The sequence below is a fragment of the Drosophila montana genome, unplaced genomic scaffold, assembly GCF_035044405.1.
Source record: "Drosophila montana isolate Dmon_TW-CO22-7 unplaced genomic scaffold, ASM3504440v1 contig_3200_1, whole genome shotgun sequence".
NCBI lineage: Eukaryota > Metazoa > Arthropoda > Insecta > Diptera > Drosophilidae > Drosophila > Drosophila montana.
This window is the reverse complement of record NW_026998080.1, coordinates 3808391-3823745: the sequence shown is the minus strand read 5'-3', so window position 1 is coordinate 3823745 and position 15355 is coordinate 3808391. Positions and strand designations below refer to the sequence as shown.

At 41.4% G+C, this 15355-nt stretch overlaps 2 protein-coding genes across 9 annotated transcripts in view; both read right to left on the bottom strand.

Annotated features, from left to right (window-relative positions):
- LOC135432042 (pre-mRNA-splicing factor Syf2) overlaps nucleotides 1–10048 on the bottom strand; it is a 116686-nt gene extending 106638 nt beyond the window's left edge. The window contains exon 1 of the mRNA XM_064687500.1: nucleotides 10039–10048. The gene's annotated coding sequence lies outside the window, so the exon portion shown is untranslated. The remainder of the gene's footprint in view (nucleotides 1–10038) is intronic.
- Nucleotides 1–15355, bottom strand: part of px (plexus) — a 98745-nt gene that overhangs the window by 8741 nt on the left and 74649 nt on the right. Inside the window, exon 12 of one of the 8 annotated variants that reach the window (XM_064687495.1) lies at nucleotides 6718–6740. The exons of the other annotated variants lie outside the window; for them this stretch is intronic. Within the exon in view, the coding sequence (XP_064543565.1) occupies nucleotides 6733–6740 (8 nt within the window). The 3' untranslated portion in view covers nucleotides 6718–6732. Of the gene's footprint in view, nucleotides 1–6717; nucleotides 6741–15355 lie in introns of those variants that run through there. 8 annotated transcript variants of the gene reach the window in all.

The following is a 15355-nucleotide window of genomic DNA, read 5'->3' as shown; positions in this document are numbered from 1 at the left end:
ATATAATACTAGAATAATTCATAAAAGTTTGACTTTCGTTTTCCAAGCTTGGGGTTCAAGTATTCCAAAATCCCATCTTAGTGCTCTTAGAGATGAGTTTCCCTTCTCATTGTAATAATCACAGAAAATGGATTTGATAAATATATTTCAAATTCTAGGTAAACACATTCAAATTGTATTTTTAGTTTTACTTAATTTTGTGTGTAAAGTGAATTAATTTTTGATCGAGTTCGCAGCATCAAGGCTTGATCTGTGGCCAAATTTCGCTGGACTCTTTTGGCGTATTGACTCGCCAAATGCTTGTCGGTTAATTTGTCCATGCAAATGCAATTTGCGCAAAGTCAATTAAATGGAATACCCAAACCACATAAAACAAATCATAACTGCCAATAAATAAACGTTGAATAAATTAGGCACACTCCAGTCTCTGTGAATGTGAATGCTGCTCTTCTTGTTGTTGTTGTTGTTGTCATTGCATTTGGTTCAGTGCTGCAAAATTGGTTTTCTCGCTCGGGTAAATTAAAATGTCACCACTCGAATAGCCAAAATGTAAGCACCAACCAGACAACCGACTAACCAACCGACCGAACGACCGACCGACCAACGGACCAACAGACTATCCAGCGATTCACATTTACACAACCACGTAAACATTGAGCAGCCCGCCCGCCCTCTGACCCGGCCGCACACATTTAAATAGTAGTTGCCAGCATTGAATTCCTTTGTGCCAGCGGATGGGTCACGGATGCGGTGGGGAGCTGTAGGGGTTACCCGGGGGCAGTCGCCGGTTGCATGCGATTATTCTACCACAACTAATTACAGTGGCAAACGGCAAACGGCGAACGGCGAAGCTGCCCCTCGTGTCGCCGCCTGCCACGCTGTGGCCAGGACATGTTTAGGTCAGCCGCAGCACATACACAAGGAGTGCAATCGAGCGGAGTATGAATAATTTATTTAATAAATACATTCACAATTAAATCAATTGCAAAATTGTGCGCCAGGCCATGTGCCATTCGGAATGCGGCATGAGGCATGTGGCATGTGGCATGTGGCATGTGGCAAGTGGCAAATGCCAAATGGGCGTGGGCACATTATCGAGCCCTGGTTGCAATGATCTAAAATTCAAGTGATGCCAGAATAGGGAGAATATAACAGCTTAGAATGCTCAAGTTGCAAGTCCTCGACTAGAAGACACCATGTAATCAGACACAGAATATTCCCTCTAATGGTTAATATGCTTAAATGTATTTTAGATGGGTCTAAAACATGTCCATTCAGTGTAAGCCAGGCAACGTATGACCAAATCAAGGATATATAAATATTCATAAATATACGACATTCAATTGTACATATTAAACTAAAGTTGAAATAATACTGAATATATTGTAATTTAATTCAAATGCAAGGAAACTATATCTTGAGGATCTCTGGAGATTTTCCTGGAAGACAATTGTGATAGTTGCCAGTATCGAAAGATAAATTGTCTAATTGGAAAGTTAGGGAAACTGCAGAACGAGGAGCCACGTTCGAGTCGCAGAATAAATAGACTCTAGTTTATTACAACTTTAAGACCTTATTAACCATATTTCACAGGTCAATTTTAAATAGTGTTTAGTATACTTTGGTAGCATGCTGATCTATTGCAAGGTTTATGCAATTTAGAGAATATATACTCCTAAAATCTAGTTAACATTGTAGCCACACTCAACGTTCACAGATCGCAGATCGCTTTCAGCTCAAAATAAAATAAAAGTGAATCGATAAAAGAACATATCTGACTGGAACCATCTAAGTTGGAAAACTGAGCTAAGCCACAGACTAGGACTAACAGGATGTCTGTATGCAATAGATAAGCAAACAAACATATGTTCTTCTATATTTATGTACTTGTAATCAGCTCATAAGCTCAAAATGAGCGCAAGGAGAGGAAGCTGTGAGAGCTAGGAAATGGACTTGGTCGACATGGGAAGAGGAAGAGCCTCTAAATTAATTATAAATTGAGCTGTGTGTGTGTGTGTGTGTGTGTGCGGACTTGGCTGCAGTGCGACCAGTGAACGAACCGTCAACTGCTTCAAGCTGGCTGCGACTGCGGTTTCATATGCAATTATTTGCCGTTACGACGTCGGAGGTGGCCACGTCGACAGCAGCTGCCGTTTCGGATGGGAGCCGGTCAGCACACTGGGCCCCAGGCCCCTCAATGGGAAGCAGCAGCAGGCTAACCAAGTGCCCGCCAGGCACACCTCCGTCTCCGTCTCCGTCTCGGTCTCCTCCGCACGGCACAGCACAGCAACTTGGCCGGGCACGAGAGTTTGGTTAGTTTGCAGCTCATGCATTAATTATTGTTGGGCTGTTGCGGTCAACATGGTCACATGGCCACATGGCCAAATGGCTGCGCCCGGTCACATGGCTCTGCTGCAATCGAACGGATGCTCACTAAAGCAAGGCGCTCGACGGGCCGCCAATAGATGCCCTGGCTGGTTATGGCATGGGGACCGCAGTAACCGAATCCCGTCTAAAGCATCGCAACGGACGCACAAATGCTGCCATCAATTTTGGCTGCCGTCCTCAGCGGTTGCTGCCCGGGAAAGGCAATGCGAGTGGGAGTGGGAGTGGGTGTAGGATTGGGAATGGGGCTGCACACATGCCTACATTTAACTAACTGAAATTGGCAAAATTTCACATGCAGCAGCAGGGGATCATAATATGATTGCATGCCCACCCACACACACACACACACACACATATGAGTGTTCAATATATGCCGGCGAACGCAACTGTTAACCAAACAAAACAACAATAAATATGCATAATAATTTCATACATTAAATCTTGCTGTAGCACTGTTGCGGTTCTCGACCATATACTCAACACCCTATACCCTATACCCTATACCCTACCCTACTATGCGTCCTGTTCCCGTTGCCTAGCAGCTAATGGGGGAGGCACAAAAGATTGCAGAAGAGCCGCCGTGCATATCATTTACCGCACATAACAAGCACTAACCTGGAGTTTTGGGCCAAAATGAATAATATAATCGAAACTAAATGTAATTATCATTAAAATTTTACGAATTACGCAGACCACCTGGCAGCATATAAACTCGGCAGGCATGTTAACTATGTGGACAGCAGCTCATTCCCCTGGTTATTCTGTTTTTATACAGGGTATTTAATGGTGCACTATTGTAGTCTCTACTTTCTGTTTAGCCATTCGAAATATTGTAACGTGTGCAAAGTACTGTAATTCCCGCGTCATAAATTAAAATTCAATTTTTCAAATGAATTTGTCTTGTATCCTTAATACATTAACAATGGATAGAAAGGGTGTATTGATTATATTAATTAAGTAATGATCAAGTCTGTGTGAACTCGCTCTAAAATCTACAAAAACTGGACACGCAGAATCAGTTTTTCATTATTCTCTTTCTTAAAGATCGGTCTATAAGCACCGAAGCTATTTTAGAATACCGTTAACCGTTAGTGGGGAGCCAAGTGAAGAAGCATAGCTGCTGCGTAAACTGTATCTAGAATATAATCTTGACATAATACAAATCTCTGAGCTGATTGGAGATTACAAAACCAGTGTAGTTAAGCAACTCGACTATAGCCGAGCTTTCACAACGAAAGGATACCCTTTATAACTCCTAGATCAATTGTATATCAGCATACTTTGTTATTATTCGAATTGCATATGCCCCAGTATGTGTATAAGACAAACTAATATACCCTGCACATGTGCTTTATAACCTCATCGCCTGGAAGATAGATTGGCGAGCCATAAGCGAAACAAAAATAATAGCGAGCATTTGTTTTGTAATTATAAAACCATTTCTATCGGAACATTAATTTTATTTTACCAAGAAAATTACTCTTTTTGGAAGATAGAAAAGCGATACACAGGCGATAGTAGCAACACATTTTGTAGTGTATCTTCCACATGTACATACGCAAATTTCAAAAATACCATGGACATAATTTCAGGTTTCGAATTTGATAGTTGTGTGACTTTCCGGATATTATCGGCCATTCGGTTTTGTATATAATTGCAGGCTTCATTTGATATTTCTGTATAAATGCTCTGAATATATGTACGTAGCTAGAAATAAATCTATAATTAATGTGCCACAATGCAAATTTCCCAAGCGAATGGCACAACAAATATTCGGTTTGCTTTTGCACTGGGCAATTAATACTTTTCGATGAAAGTCATATAAACAATACGCCCCTTTGCAAAAGCTCCGAAGCCGAGACCGAGGTCCATAAGTAGCAATTAAAACTTGCGTGTCGAATTTACAGCAACAGGGAAAGCAATTGCAAATGTTTTTGTCCAGCTATTAAAATAATTTTATAGAATTTGCTGGCTTTACAATAATAATGTGAAGGACCCGAAAAGCAGACCAGGCAGGAGAGCTGATTTTAATTAATTGGAAACCCGAAAGCATTTCAGTTATTTTGTCTTCGAGCCAGCAAATATCGCTCCAGTGCATTCCACAGGACACACAGGACAGGCTCAAGATGCAGACGACACGCAAAAGCAAACAGGAATAAGTTGCAAGAAAAATGTTTGCAAACTTTTGTTTCGCATTCGTACACAATTTAAATACTTTCAGTCACATTCTGGTGCGCAGCAGCAGCAGCAGCTCTTGGTAAACAAGTGCCCCAGCATAATAGCTTGGAGCGTGGGCGGGTGAGAGGAGACGCCCCACTCCACTCCTGACACTGCGAGAAATTGTGTAGCACAAGCCACGAATTCCTGCATAGGTGACTGCGACTGCTGCTGCTGCTGCTGCTTTCAGGTTGTCCTTGTTGTCCTTGCTGTCTGTTGCCTGTGTGGCCCATTGCCATTGCTCGACAATGTCTGCGGCATGTCCAGAATGCTGGAATTCCACACTGAAATTCCCCGCACGCGCGCTAAGAAATGCACAACTTCATAGCATTCCAAGTGCAAAACGCATTCATGGCGAGCATAAATGAAATTCCAGCCAGGACCAAACAAATGACTCCCTCGCCCGGGCTGGCCTGGGCTGGGCATGGCACAAAAGCCAACCTACAAAAAGAGGTAGATGCTGCCTCAAGCCGTGAACTGGCCTGAACTGAGCTAAGTTAAGTGTAAACATGCGCAAAGCTAACTGGTGGGTGCAGAATTTCAGGTTTATACTCAGGATTTGGCAACGTGTTTTACGGGATCTACCAGGATGTACTGTTGAAACGAATTTTACCACTAAACGAACTTGGCATCCGACAGAAAAGATGACAGTCAACAGAAAACTGGAAGAGCCTGTGGCATTCATTCTTCATTACATCTGATTGTTACGTTTCAACAATTTTGTTTTTTAGATAGATGATCGCCGATACGAATTAAGGCTTAATTATAGGGAATATTGTTTGGCAGATATGTTTAGAGACATCTGCCAAGCCGTATTAAATTTCTATAGAAGCTATTGGCAATTGTCTTAAGGACAACATTTAGTATTTGTCAAGATATTTACAACCTATAAAATTGGGAATATTTTCACTTTGCAATTTGATCCATTTGAATTACCCAATTATGGGTTTACCTACAAGTACAGTGGAAAATGCACTTGTTTCCTACATTTTTGATATAATGCCTTTAAGCAAGGGATCTGAATGATCCCATTTGTCAACTGGTATACAATCGATGCAGTTTTATATTAGGAATATGGTTTCTTAATCTTTTTCGCATCATTAGCTTTAGATTTAAAGATGAGCAAGAAAGAGTGTTCTAGTCGAGATTGCTTCAACCGAGGATACTTTGTATTCCCGTATAAGGTTGCCTTAATATCTTGATCGTCAATAATAAGTACTACACATCTGTACATCCACAAGCAATACTAGATTGCGACTCGTCTGTCGATACGGATTGGGAATATGCATAGACAGTCGTAAGGTCACATATGTCTTACACTGCCCTTTTTACCCCTGTGAACGGAGCATCAAATGAAGGCAGTTCAAGTGCCTAATGCAACCATGTGCTGGGAATATTGAGGACTGCCCAGAAGGATGCACAGGCTTGTCTACGTATATGTGTGGATATGTGACACAGTGTGTGTCCAGGTCTGTGCTAAAACGTGCAGAGGAAATGCCACGCCTGACGAGCCAAAAGACTCAACTTGGGCTTCAACTGCAACCTCAACTTTGACATCATGTGTGTAGGTGTGTGTGTGTGTGTGTGTGTGTGTGTGTTGGTGTGTGTTACATGCTGTGCATCGCACGAGTCCTTCAATTCGCTCAAAGACCCAGCTGGGAGTTGACTTGCAGCCCAAGTCCTTGAGACCTCAACGCGCCTCACATGTCTACTTTCATGTAAGTGCATATGCATCCGTATCTTTAGCTCCCTATCCGCTCTTCCTCTTTCTATCTATCATCTGCCAGTGTGTGTGTGTGTGTGTGTGTGTGTGTGCAGGCCACATGGAGTGGCTAGGCGATAAGCGCACGCAGAGTTTGATTTCGAGTTTCTGGATAACCCGCAACGCCTTTAGTCACGCCTTTGTTTTGCTTTCCGCTTTGGTCCTTGCTCTAACAATTCTGGGGTTGAGCCTGTCGTTTGTTCTACTTGCTTCTGTTATCCTGATCAGCTTAAGGCTCAACTCTTTTTGTTCACACTGGACCAGCACTTGGCTGTAGAGCTGCATAGGAAGGTCCAACGAGAGACCCGTTAAGAGCTCTCATTGTCACCTTTTCGCTTGGATTAGCCCATAAAAATCCTTCAGCTTCAGTTAACTTCGAATGGGAAATACTTACAGTAGGTGCCATTTGTTAGCGTATCTTTACACAGAATTGAAATGAAAACTCACCTGAAATGATAAATAAGATTCGAAAACGAAATTAGTATTTAATCTACAAGGATATATTCGAGTTAAAATTTCTTAAAATATAAAAATATGAAGCTTTTACAACCAAATGTTAAATTTTTAAAATATAAAATCAATGTATTTAACGGGTATAAGGAAGGCGTGTCCCATTATATAAATACAAATACCCAATTATATGGAATATCAAGTCACAATAGTATAGTGTATAGGGAGGTCCTTAGTACTTATTGTCTCTAAAGGAGATTAGGAACAAATGCTTAAATGGCAAGCAACTTATTTGTGTCGTATTCAAAACTAAACACAATTGTCCAGCTGAAATCTGTTTAATCCTATTGAGTGTATTTCGTGATGGATTGCCATCAATTCACCCTTAATAGGCCCAATGAGCGCGAAACATAAACCAAAACCAAGAAGGAGACCGAGACCGAGACCGAATCCGTATCCAAATCTTAGACTGAATTTGTGCCCGACTAATTCCGCAAATCCCTGCAAATGCTTCACAGGATTTCTGGCATCGAATTGGTTTCCCTTTTATGACCACACAAGCTGACGCCGTCAGTAGCCGCATCAGCATTCGCAGCCTTTTATGCACATTGTAATGCCTAATTTTCTTGCGAATCCAGAAGCCAGCCCAAGGGTAGCTACTAGCTAGCCAGCATGCAGAGCGGCCCAAAACCCGCACACAAAGCCCAAGCCGGCAAAGGCGACAACCAACAACCAACAGACGACGACGAGGACGACGAGCACTTTGTTAATCCCGTATTTATGCGCAATTACGTATTTTTCGCATTAGTCAGCCAAGCAGTCAGCAAGACGCAACGAGTCGCGTCGACTGGAGTCGGCAAAGCGACGACGAGGACGTGGACGAGGACGAGGACGAGGACGAGGACGAGGGAGAGTACGAGAGGCCGACCCTTCTGGGTTGTCGTCCTTTGAGCCCTCCTGCCAGCATGCACCCTCTGCCCTGACCGTTTATCCTTTGCGCTCTCCAGGCATGGCAATCGCCACGTTGTGGCTGCGGCCACGTCCCGGCACCAGCTCCGGCTCTGCCCGCCTTTTCTTTGGCTTAGCACAGTCGCCTTTGTTGTCGCTGCTCTTTATCTTTTGCAGTGAAAGGCGTTTCTGTTTCGCCTCTGCCATTGACTGCCAGCTGCCGTGTGCTTCCTCCATTTCCATCTCTCGTTTTCTTCTCAGCCTGTCTGTCTATCTGTGTGTGTGTATGTGTGTGTGTGTCTGCGTCTTTGTTTTTCTGCCCGCCCACTTTAGTTCCCTGCCGTGGCTTGTCTTGTCTTGAGTCATTTACTTTTTACTGCCGCATAATATTGTCCCGATTAGCACAAACACAACGTTTTACCACAAAATCATCATCATTAGTGACGCTAACGCAAACGCCTGGGCTCAGCCCGGACATGGACACAGACCCGGACTCAGACTAAGACCCCGAGTGCACAGTGGTACACGACACATTAAAATGTGTGGAAAGACATTTTTGAAGAAAATACCTGTGGCTATTTTCTATTATCATTTTCGTTTTAACAAATGTTAATTTCAAATGCAGACTAGTTTGAATACTACTTGTTTCTAGATTTTAAGCAATTTAATTTAGTTTGTATTTAGTTACATTACTTTTAAGCTCTGATTTCTTGATGACCATGAAGCTCTTGTTACTTGACAAATATTGATGCACACAATTATAAAACTTTTGTAAAAACTAGCTTAAATGTTATTTCCCAAGAGGAACTCTCAAGAGGTGAAGGAGAAAGCTTGATTAAATTACCTACATACTTATTAAGCTATTTATTTTAAGCAATTAGATTTCATATTATAAAGAAAACTCTTTCAAACTGATGTTAAATTAAAAAAGAAGGAAATATATTATTTTGAATACAAATACGAAATTGAAATTTTAGCTTTTATAATAATATTATAATTGTATGTTATAATTGCATTCAATTATTTTAACTTTAACTTTATTTTACATTGTAAAATCGTTATTAGCCCACTGTGTTTTGAGCGCAACAAAGCAGAAACTTGGCACGAATTGGCAAGGACGACGACAACGTCGCCCAGGCACGAACAAGGATATGAAGAGGGCAGCGGCAGAGGCAGAGGCAGCGGCAGAGGCAGCGGCAGAGGCAGCGGCAGAGGCAGCGGCAGCGGCAGTAAAATAAGCAGCAGGCGTCTATTATGCGAAGGCATCATTTAAGGGGATTATTTTATTTGGGCTCTAAACAATAAAGTGGGTTTATTAAAGGCAGCCGCCATTGCCACTGCCAGTACCAGGATGACTGTCTGCTTTTGTGCGAGTGTCCTGTGGCTGGGACTTTGTTTGCCCTGCAAACGGGAAGGACGAGTGGACGCCGCGTACAAAAGATGTTGCGCTATAAAAGTGCAAAAATGTGTTTTTCGCTCTTAAAAGTGCCCTGCTCAAGCAGAAACCCCCCCACAGCCCCAACAGTCCCACAGTCCCCAATCCTCAACTAGAGAGCGCTCTTTATTATTTGTGCAACTGTTTGTACAGTTGCGTAAAGTGACGCCTTGCAGCTCAGTTTGCAGCTACTCGAGAGGACGTCATTCCTCGTCAGTCCTTTGCAAAATTCGCGTATTCCCAAGGTGTTTCTGTCTCGCACATGCAAATATAATGCAATGGTTTTTAAATTAAGTTTTAATACTCGCATCAGCCCCTCATTATACCTTTTATCCAAATTCCCGCCCGTAGCAAACATTTTCAATTGCAAGCCACAAGTCCCAGTGTGAGTTTTTTGTCCTTACCGGGTAATCTTCAGAGGACAGAGGACGCAACTTGAGCTCATGTCTGCAGATCTCAGCAGAGGCAGCTCATGGAAATCGTATTAGGTATTACACAAGAAAGCTGATTAGCCCCGGAATGAAAACAGTATGAAAACATATATGAAGACAGCTAGACGCTAAAAGGCATTGTATTATTAATTGACTTGTTTTACTTGTGTTTGAGAGTTTTATGGGTACAAGCTGTTGCCTCTAGGAACTACATTTACATCTTTGAAATATATAACAAATAGATAGACTACCGAAATTTCAATAAAAAATATATTTTTCATAGTTTTACTTTGGGTAACAGATAAGAGTTATAAAATATATTGGCTAAAGGTTAAAGAATAAATCGATTTGACGAGTTTGAGCAGGTTTGGTGCAATGCCCGTTTGCAACGTTGATTATATTTGAATTTTATGTATTTCTCTAAGATTTAATAAATAATTGAGTAAAATTTAATACAATTACTTTTCAACAACTGACTACTTGAATAACAACAGCCTTTCTTGCATAAAAAGCCAGGATTTTCTCGCAATTTGATGCTGATGGAGGTGATGATGATAATTGATGCTCTCACTGACCCATTACAACTACACAAGCGTATACCCTGTATTTTACTGATTATCTTCAAAATCCGCTGGGTTATAATTGATTTGAAACGATGACAAATGAATCCAATCCAAATAGTTAACTTAACTGCTTGCTTCGTTCTTTTTAAGCTGGTGGAACACTTGCAAATTAGTTCGCTTGACCAAAATCCAGAAAGCTCTAGCACACACACACACGAGGTTAAACCCAATCACAGTCAGTTACCCAGCGGTTGGGACAATACTTGAAAACTTTGGGACTAAAAAGTTTCAACACCAAGTAAAAAGTAACCAAAGTTCAAACAGTGCAAACTTTTTGGACGTCCATCGACGTCGACATATTCGTTCGGGGCTCGCAGGGCATCTGGAGAGGAATATGCAGCACACAGGGTGTACCAATTGAAGCGCCCAAAGAAAGGTTAAGTGAAACGAACTCCAAGTGCCGAAGGGCATGGCCAGGGGCGTATGTAAGCTGACAAAAAACCCAAGCCACAAAATGAAAACTTTTGGAAATCTGCATTTTTTTTTTGTCTTTTTCGTTTGCCAGTCCATGTGGAAACGAGAAAACAGCACCGAAAATTTCCATAAGCAAACAGCGATTTTGGAAAATGCCATTTTATGCTGTATTAAATTTGGTTGCTTTGCCGACTTTTGTCCGCTGCCGTTTGCCGTTGCATGTGTGAGTCCTTGCCAACGAGTCCTGCCACAAGCACACAAACATGTTCTGCGGCTGCCACTCCATAGATGGGCGGGGCTGGCTTTTGGTGTCAAAGCAGTCTACCCGTCCCGCCGACTGTCCCCGCGGCTGCAGAGTGTCGCACAGAAAGGTGCAGATGTCGCCCCTAAATGCCACTCTGAACTGGCAGCGACAACAGCATGTTAATGACTCTGACCCTTTGCCAAAGCCGAACGGAGCCAAGCTGAGCTGAGACTAGGCAGCAGGAATAGACATCGTTTACTTGGGTCGGCTGGTCACTTGTCTTCTCTTGTCCTCTGGGTCTGGCTCTGTTTGCTGCTTAAGTAATTGGCATACAGATTTACTGACTCGCCTGGAGGGGCAGCTCTGAGAGTATGTTAAAAATCATGCAATTGACAGGAGCGCTTCCGACATATCGACACAGGCCTCGACCCCGTAGGTAGCGTAGGCAGCTGATGATATTGTTAATGTCGCACAATTGTCACGTCACTTTGGTCCTTGTCAGCCTGTACACAATTCTCAACATTAATTTCCAATCCAAACTCATGTTGCGCCACAAGTTAAGGCAAACAGATGCCTCGTCCCCATCCCCATCCTAATCCTTATCCTAGTTCTCAGCCGCATTCCAATTCTGTGCTGCAACATTGTTGCGACAATTCTGAGCTGACATTTTAATTGAATAGCCTCAGAGAGTGTATACACCCTGAGAGGTAGCCTAAGAAGCGATGTATATATACACATACAGAGAGAGGGAGAGAGAGAGATGTATACATAAAATATATCTAGTATATATTCTAGTGCGTATGAATACACAATTTAAGTACGCTGAGTGTTTGTGACACTTTGGGATTAGAAGCAGTTTTGCTCGGCAAGTATCCGAGTGCGAACAGTTTATTGTAATCGCTGCTCGGAGCAAATGCAATTCTTGTTCATTGTTCATTATTATTGTTGTTGGCTTACTATTGAAACTTGTTTAATGCGATTTAACTGCTAGCAAATTTCACTTGTCGTATTCCAACTGAATATTGCTTCAAGTGACGGCGCCAATAGGATGGTAAAATGGCCAAATCGATGGTACATCCAATAAAAGATCATACAAAATGTTATTACACATTTCATAGTGTATCAATTGCCTGTCTTTTGTTAGTTAATAATTACTGACTATTGACAAAAATGTTAAAGCTCTAAGCAATTTTACAACAATTCAAAGTAAAGTATATCAATCCATTCCGCGTGTTTGTCAACTTATATTTTAGTATTTGCGTTTATTCAGCTGTTTATCGTATTTGTAGCTACTTTTGTGCACATCCTTGAAGAGTCAAGAGTCTTGCTAAGCTAATTAGATGATATTAAGAGAAATGCTACAATGGCTGCCTAAATGCTCAAGTATTCCAACAAAAGCGGCTCTGTTTACTTTCGACTTGTCGGTGTTTGTTATTTTAAGACGCCTGGACGCATGTGGCAGAAGGTTCCTTGAACAAAGCTGCTTAAATGCTCGCACATGTTCACGATGTTTACACAAATTATTATCATTTACATGCGATTTTCAGTGCGTTTGTTGCCCCGGCTAAGCAAATATTGACCTACTGTCGGGAGAGTTGCCACCAAGTAATAGCACCAGAAGGGATCTGAACCGTACAGACATCCATAAGCCCTCTCCATACCCTATTCGAATCGATGGCAGAAACCAATTAGAGTGTAACCTGTTAATGAATTCTAATAAATTATTCATTGGATTGATCTCACTTTCATAAAATCTAAAGGCCTTCTATTTCTAAATCCTAATCCTGATTCGATCTATACGCAAAGATGTTAATACATGGATATTACTTATGCTTTATTTAAAAGTAAAATACAATAAATGGCAATTTCCAATAAACGTCTTTAATTGAAATTAATAAAGTTGAGCAAGGGCTGAGCGGTTAATTAACATATATGTAAGATCTATACTTTAGGAGAGTACAGGGTATCTTCAAGCCTAGCAGCCTGGCTTGTCTTTGCGTTTTATGGTGTTAACCAATGTGCTTTTGACTTTATGACAAGAGTCGATTGTAAAAATCTTTCCATCTGCAAAATTTGCTATTCAACTTTGGCCATAAAAAATAAATTGATTATTTGACAGACATTTAATAGCCGGCAGGTCCCTTGGTGTTTGTATTCGATTTAATATGGGCCCGGAATGCGAAAATTTGGACGTCAACGATAAAAGCATAAATAAATTATGCGATTCCCTAACTAAACACAGAGAGTATTTGCTTGTTTATGCGGGCCGGCGGTCGGGCGGTCGGTCGGTCGTTTGTGCAACATATAATTCAATTGCCGAATAAAATAACAAAAACTGTGAAATTTATTTATGTAGCTGCTTCATATTTACATTGACGAGCAAATGAATTACAATTGTTTATTTGACATCCATGCGGGGGAGGGCCGACTGCTGCGGGCGGAGGGATTCGGCCCAAAGCATGCAAACAAAACACATTCAGTTGTTTAAATTTTAAATGACTTTCCCAGCACAAAGCCGATAATTAAATGATTAGTTATGCAAATGTAAATAAACTAATTCCAGAGCCCAGCAATTTGCCATGTTTAGATACACGAATTAATCGCCCAAAGCCACCGACAAGACTTTTGGGAGTTCATTCAAAAGTCAGCCGAGATGTCTGATGAATTTATTTCGCTTTTGCTATTTACCAGCAAATCAAAGAAGACGATATTAAGCATCCAGCCTAGAAAACAAGTACGAGTGCTCGAGAGTGGAGTACCCGACTAGCAGATACCCAGCTTCAAGCCTTCTATACATTTATTCACAAAATCACGTATGTATGCTTTTCCCCCTGAATATATAGCATCGGTGCTTAGAGTCCGATCCTTAGAAAGTTTAATATGGCACCCAACTTTGTATTTTTTCAGTTTTGCGGGAAATCGAGAATATTTTGAAATTGAAATAATTTTAATCTGCAATAACAAATTTTGGTAAATCTTTCTCTCTCTTATATTGTAAACAGGAGATATCGATGATTCCATTTGCCTGATGCACACATCCTAGCCAAGGATCCAGGTTATAATTATGGCATACGAACAAACAATTAATGTTTTTTACTTTAGGTAAAAAGCTGTTTGATATATAAAACACGGGCTATACAAAATATGGAAAAATGGAACAGCGGAAATCGTTGAGAAAACAAACAGAAATGCGAAGAGTTCTCGCAACAGCTGGCAAAGCAGAGCAGCCAAGAAAAATAGCTCAGTAGCTGCCCCTCCCTCCTCCCATCTGACACTTCCCATCAGCTGTTCAAAAGAACAACTAACAAATTAATCAATTCTCGCCTCACGCTCGCGGCGACTCATTTACGACCCGTGCATTAGGTTTTTGTTTGTTTGCCTTAAGTGATGCGATCCCATGCGATCCCAAGCGACTCCGTTTCAGTCCCTCGCTGATCCCTCTGGCAACGACAACAACGAAATTAATTCTTCAGCACGTCGAGAATGGAAAAACATTTAAAGGAAATTACAATTTGCCTCGAAACATTCTGAATTCTAAGTTCTAAATTCCGATTTCCAGCTACCGCATAACAGATCGTATATCCCAAGGCTGGGGCAGAAAGAAGAAACTGTGCGTGTTGACATTTAATTGCCTGCTGGGCTTGATGTCAAAATAAATAAATGAGAATTAAAATAACTTATTGATGGCCACGATGTTATAGCTTTTCCAACAGCGATTCCCAATTTTATAGACTCGTCTCCCTCGTTGACAGAGTCACCCCAGCATTGGCCATGGAGCGGGAGTGGGACGTGGGGAGATTCACGAGGAAATCGAGTAGGTGGAGAAGCTGCGGCGCATATTTTTGGAATTGTTCGTTCGTTTGAGAGACAATTAGTGCCAAGCATTTGGCGTCGAGTGTTTTTATAGAGGTTGTCGGAAATTTTATTGCTTGTTTAGACAGTGGGGCGATTGAACAAAGCGTTTTGTGGAATGCTCCATTGAAGTGTTGTCAGCTCGTTGTCAACACAGCCCCACAGCCACAGCCGTAGGTTGCCCGCTGATGTATCTGATCCAGATACACATTCCTACGCATTCCATGTCTGATTGAATATGGCACATCCGCTCTCTATGATATATCCTAGCAAAACAGAGCTTTATGCTGAACGTATCTTATCTAGTCCGACTAATCTTAAATAAGCCCAGTTAACATATAATAATAAATGATTGTGAGTTGAGTCCAAGTCTATTGATTAGACATCTAATCTAATAGGCACCTTATATAGTAGGTGCTGTCTTCTTTCACCCTATCTTGCAGGATTCATTTCCTACAACAGATTTATCTATAACGGAAATCCCTATTCAATTTGTAATCCTTTCTGCATTTTTTAAACATTTTTTCAGCTTGAGTTTTTATATTTTCGGCTTATATTGAATATCCGGAATGGTTCCCAATGCCATTGCGT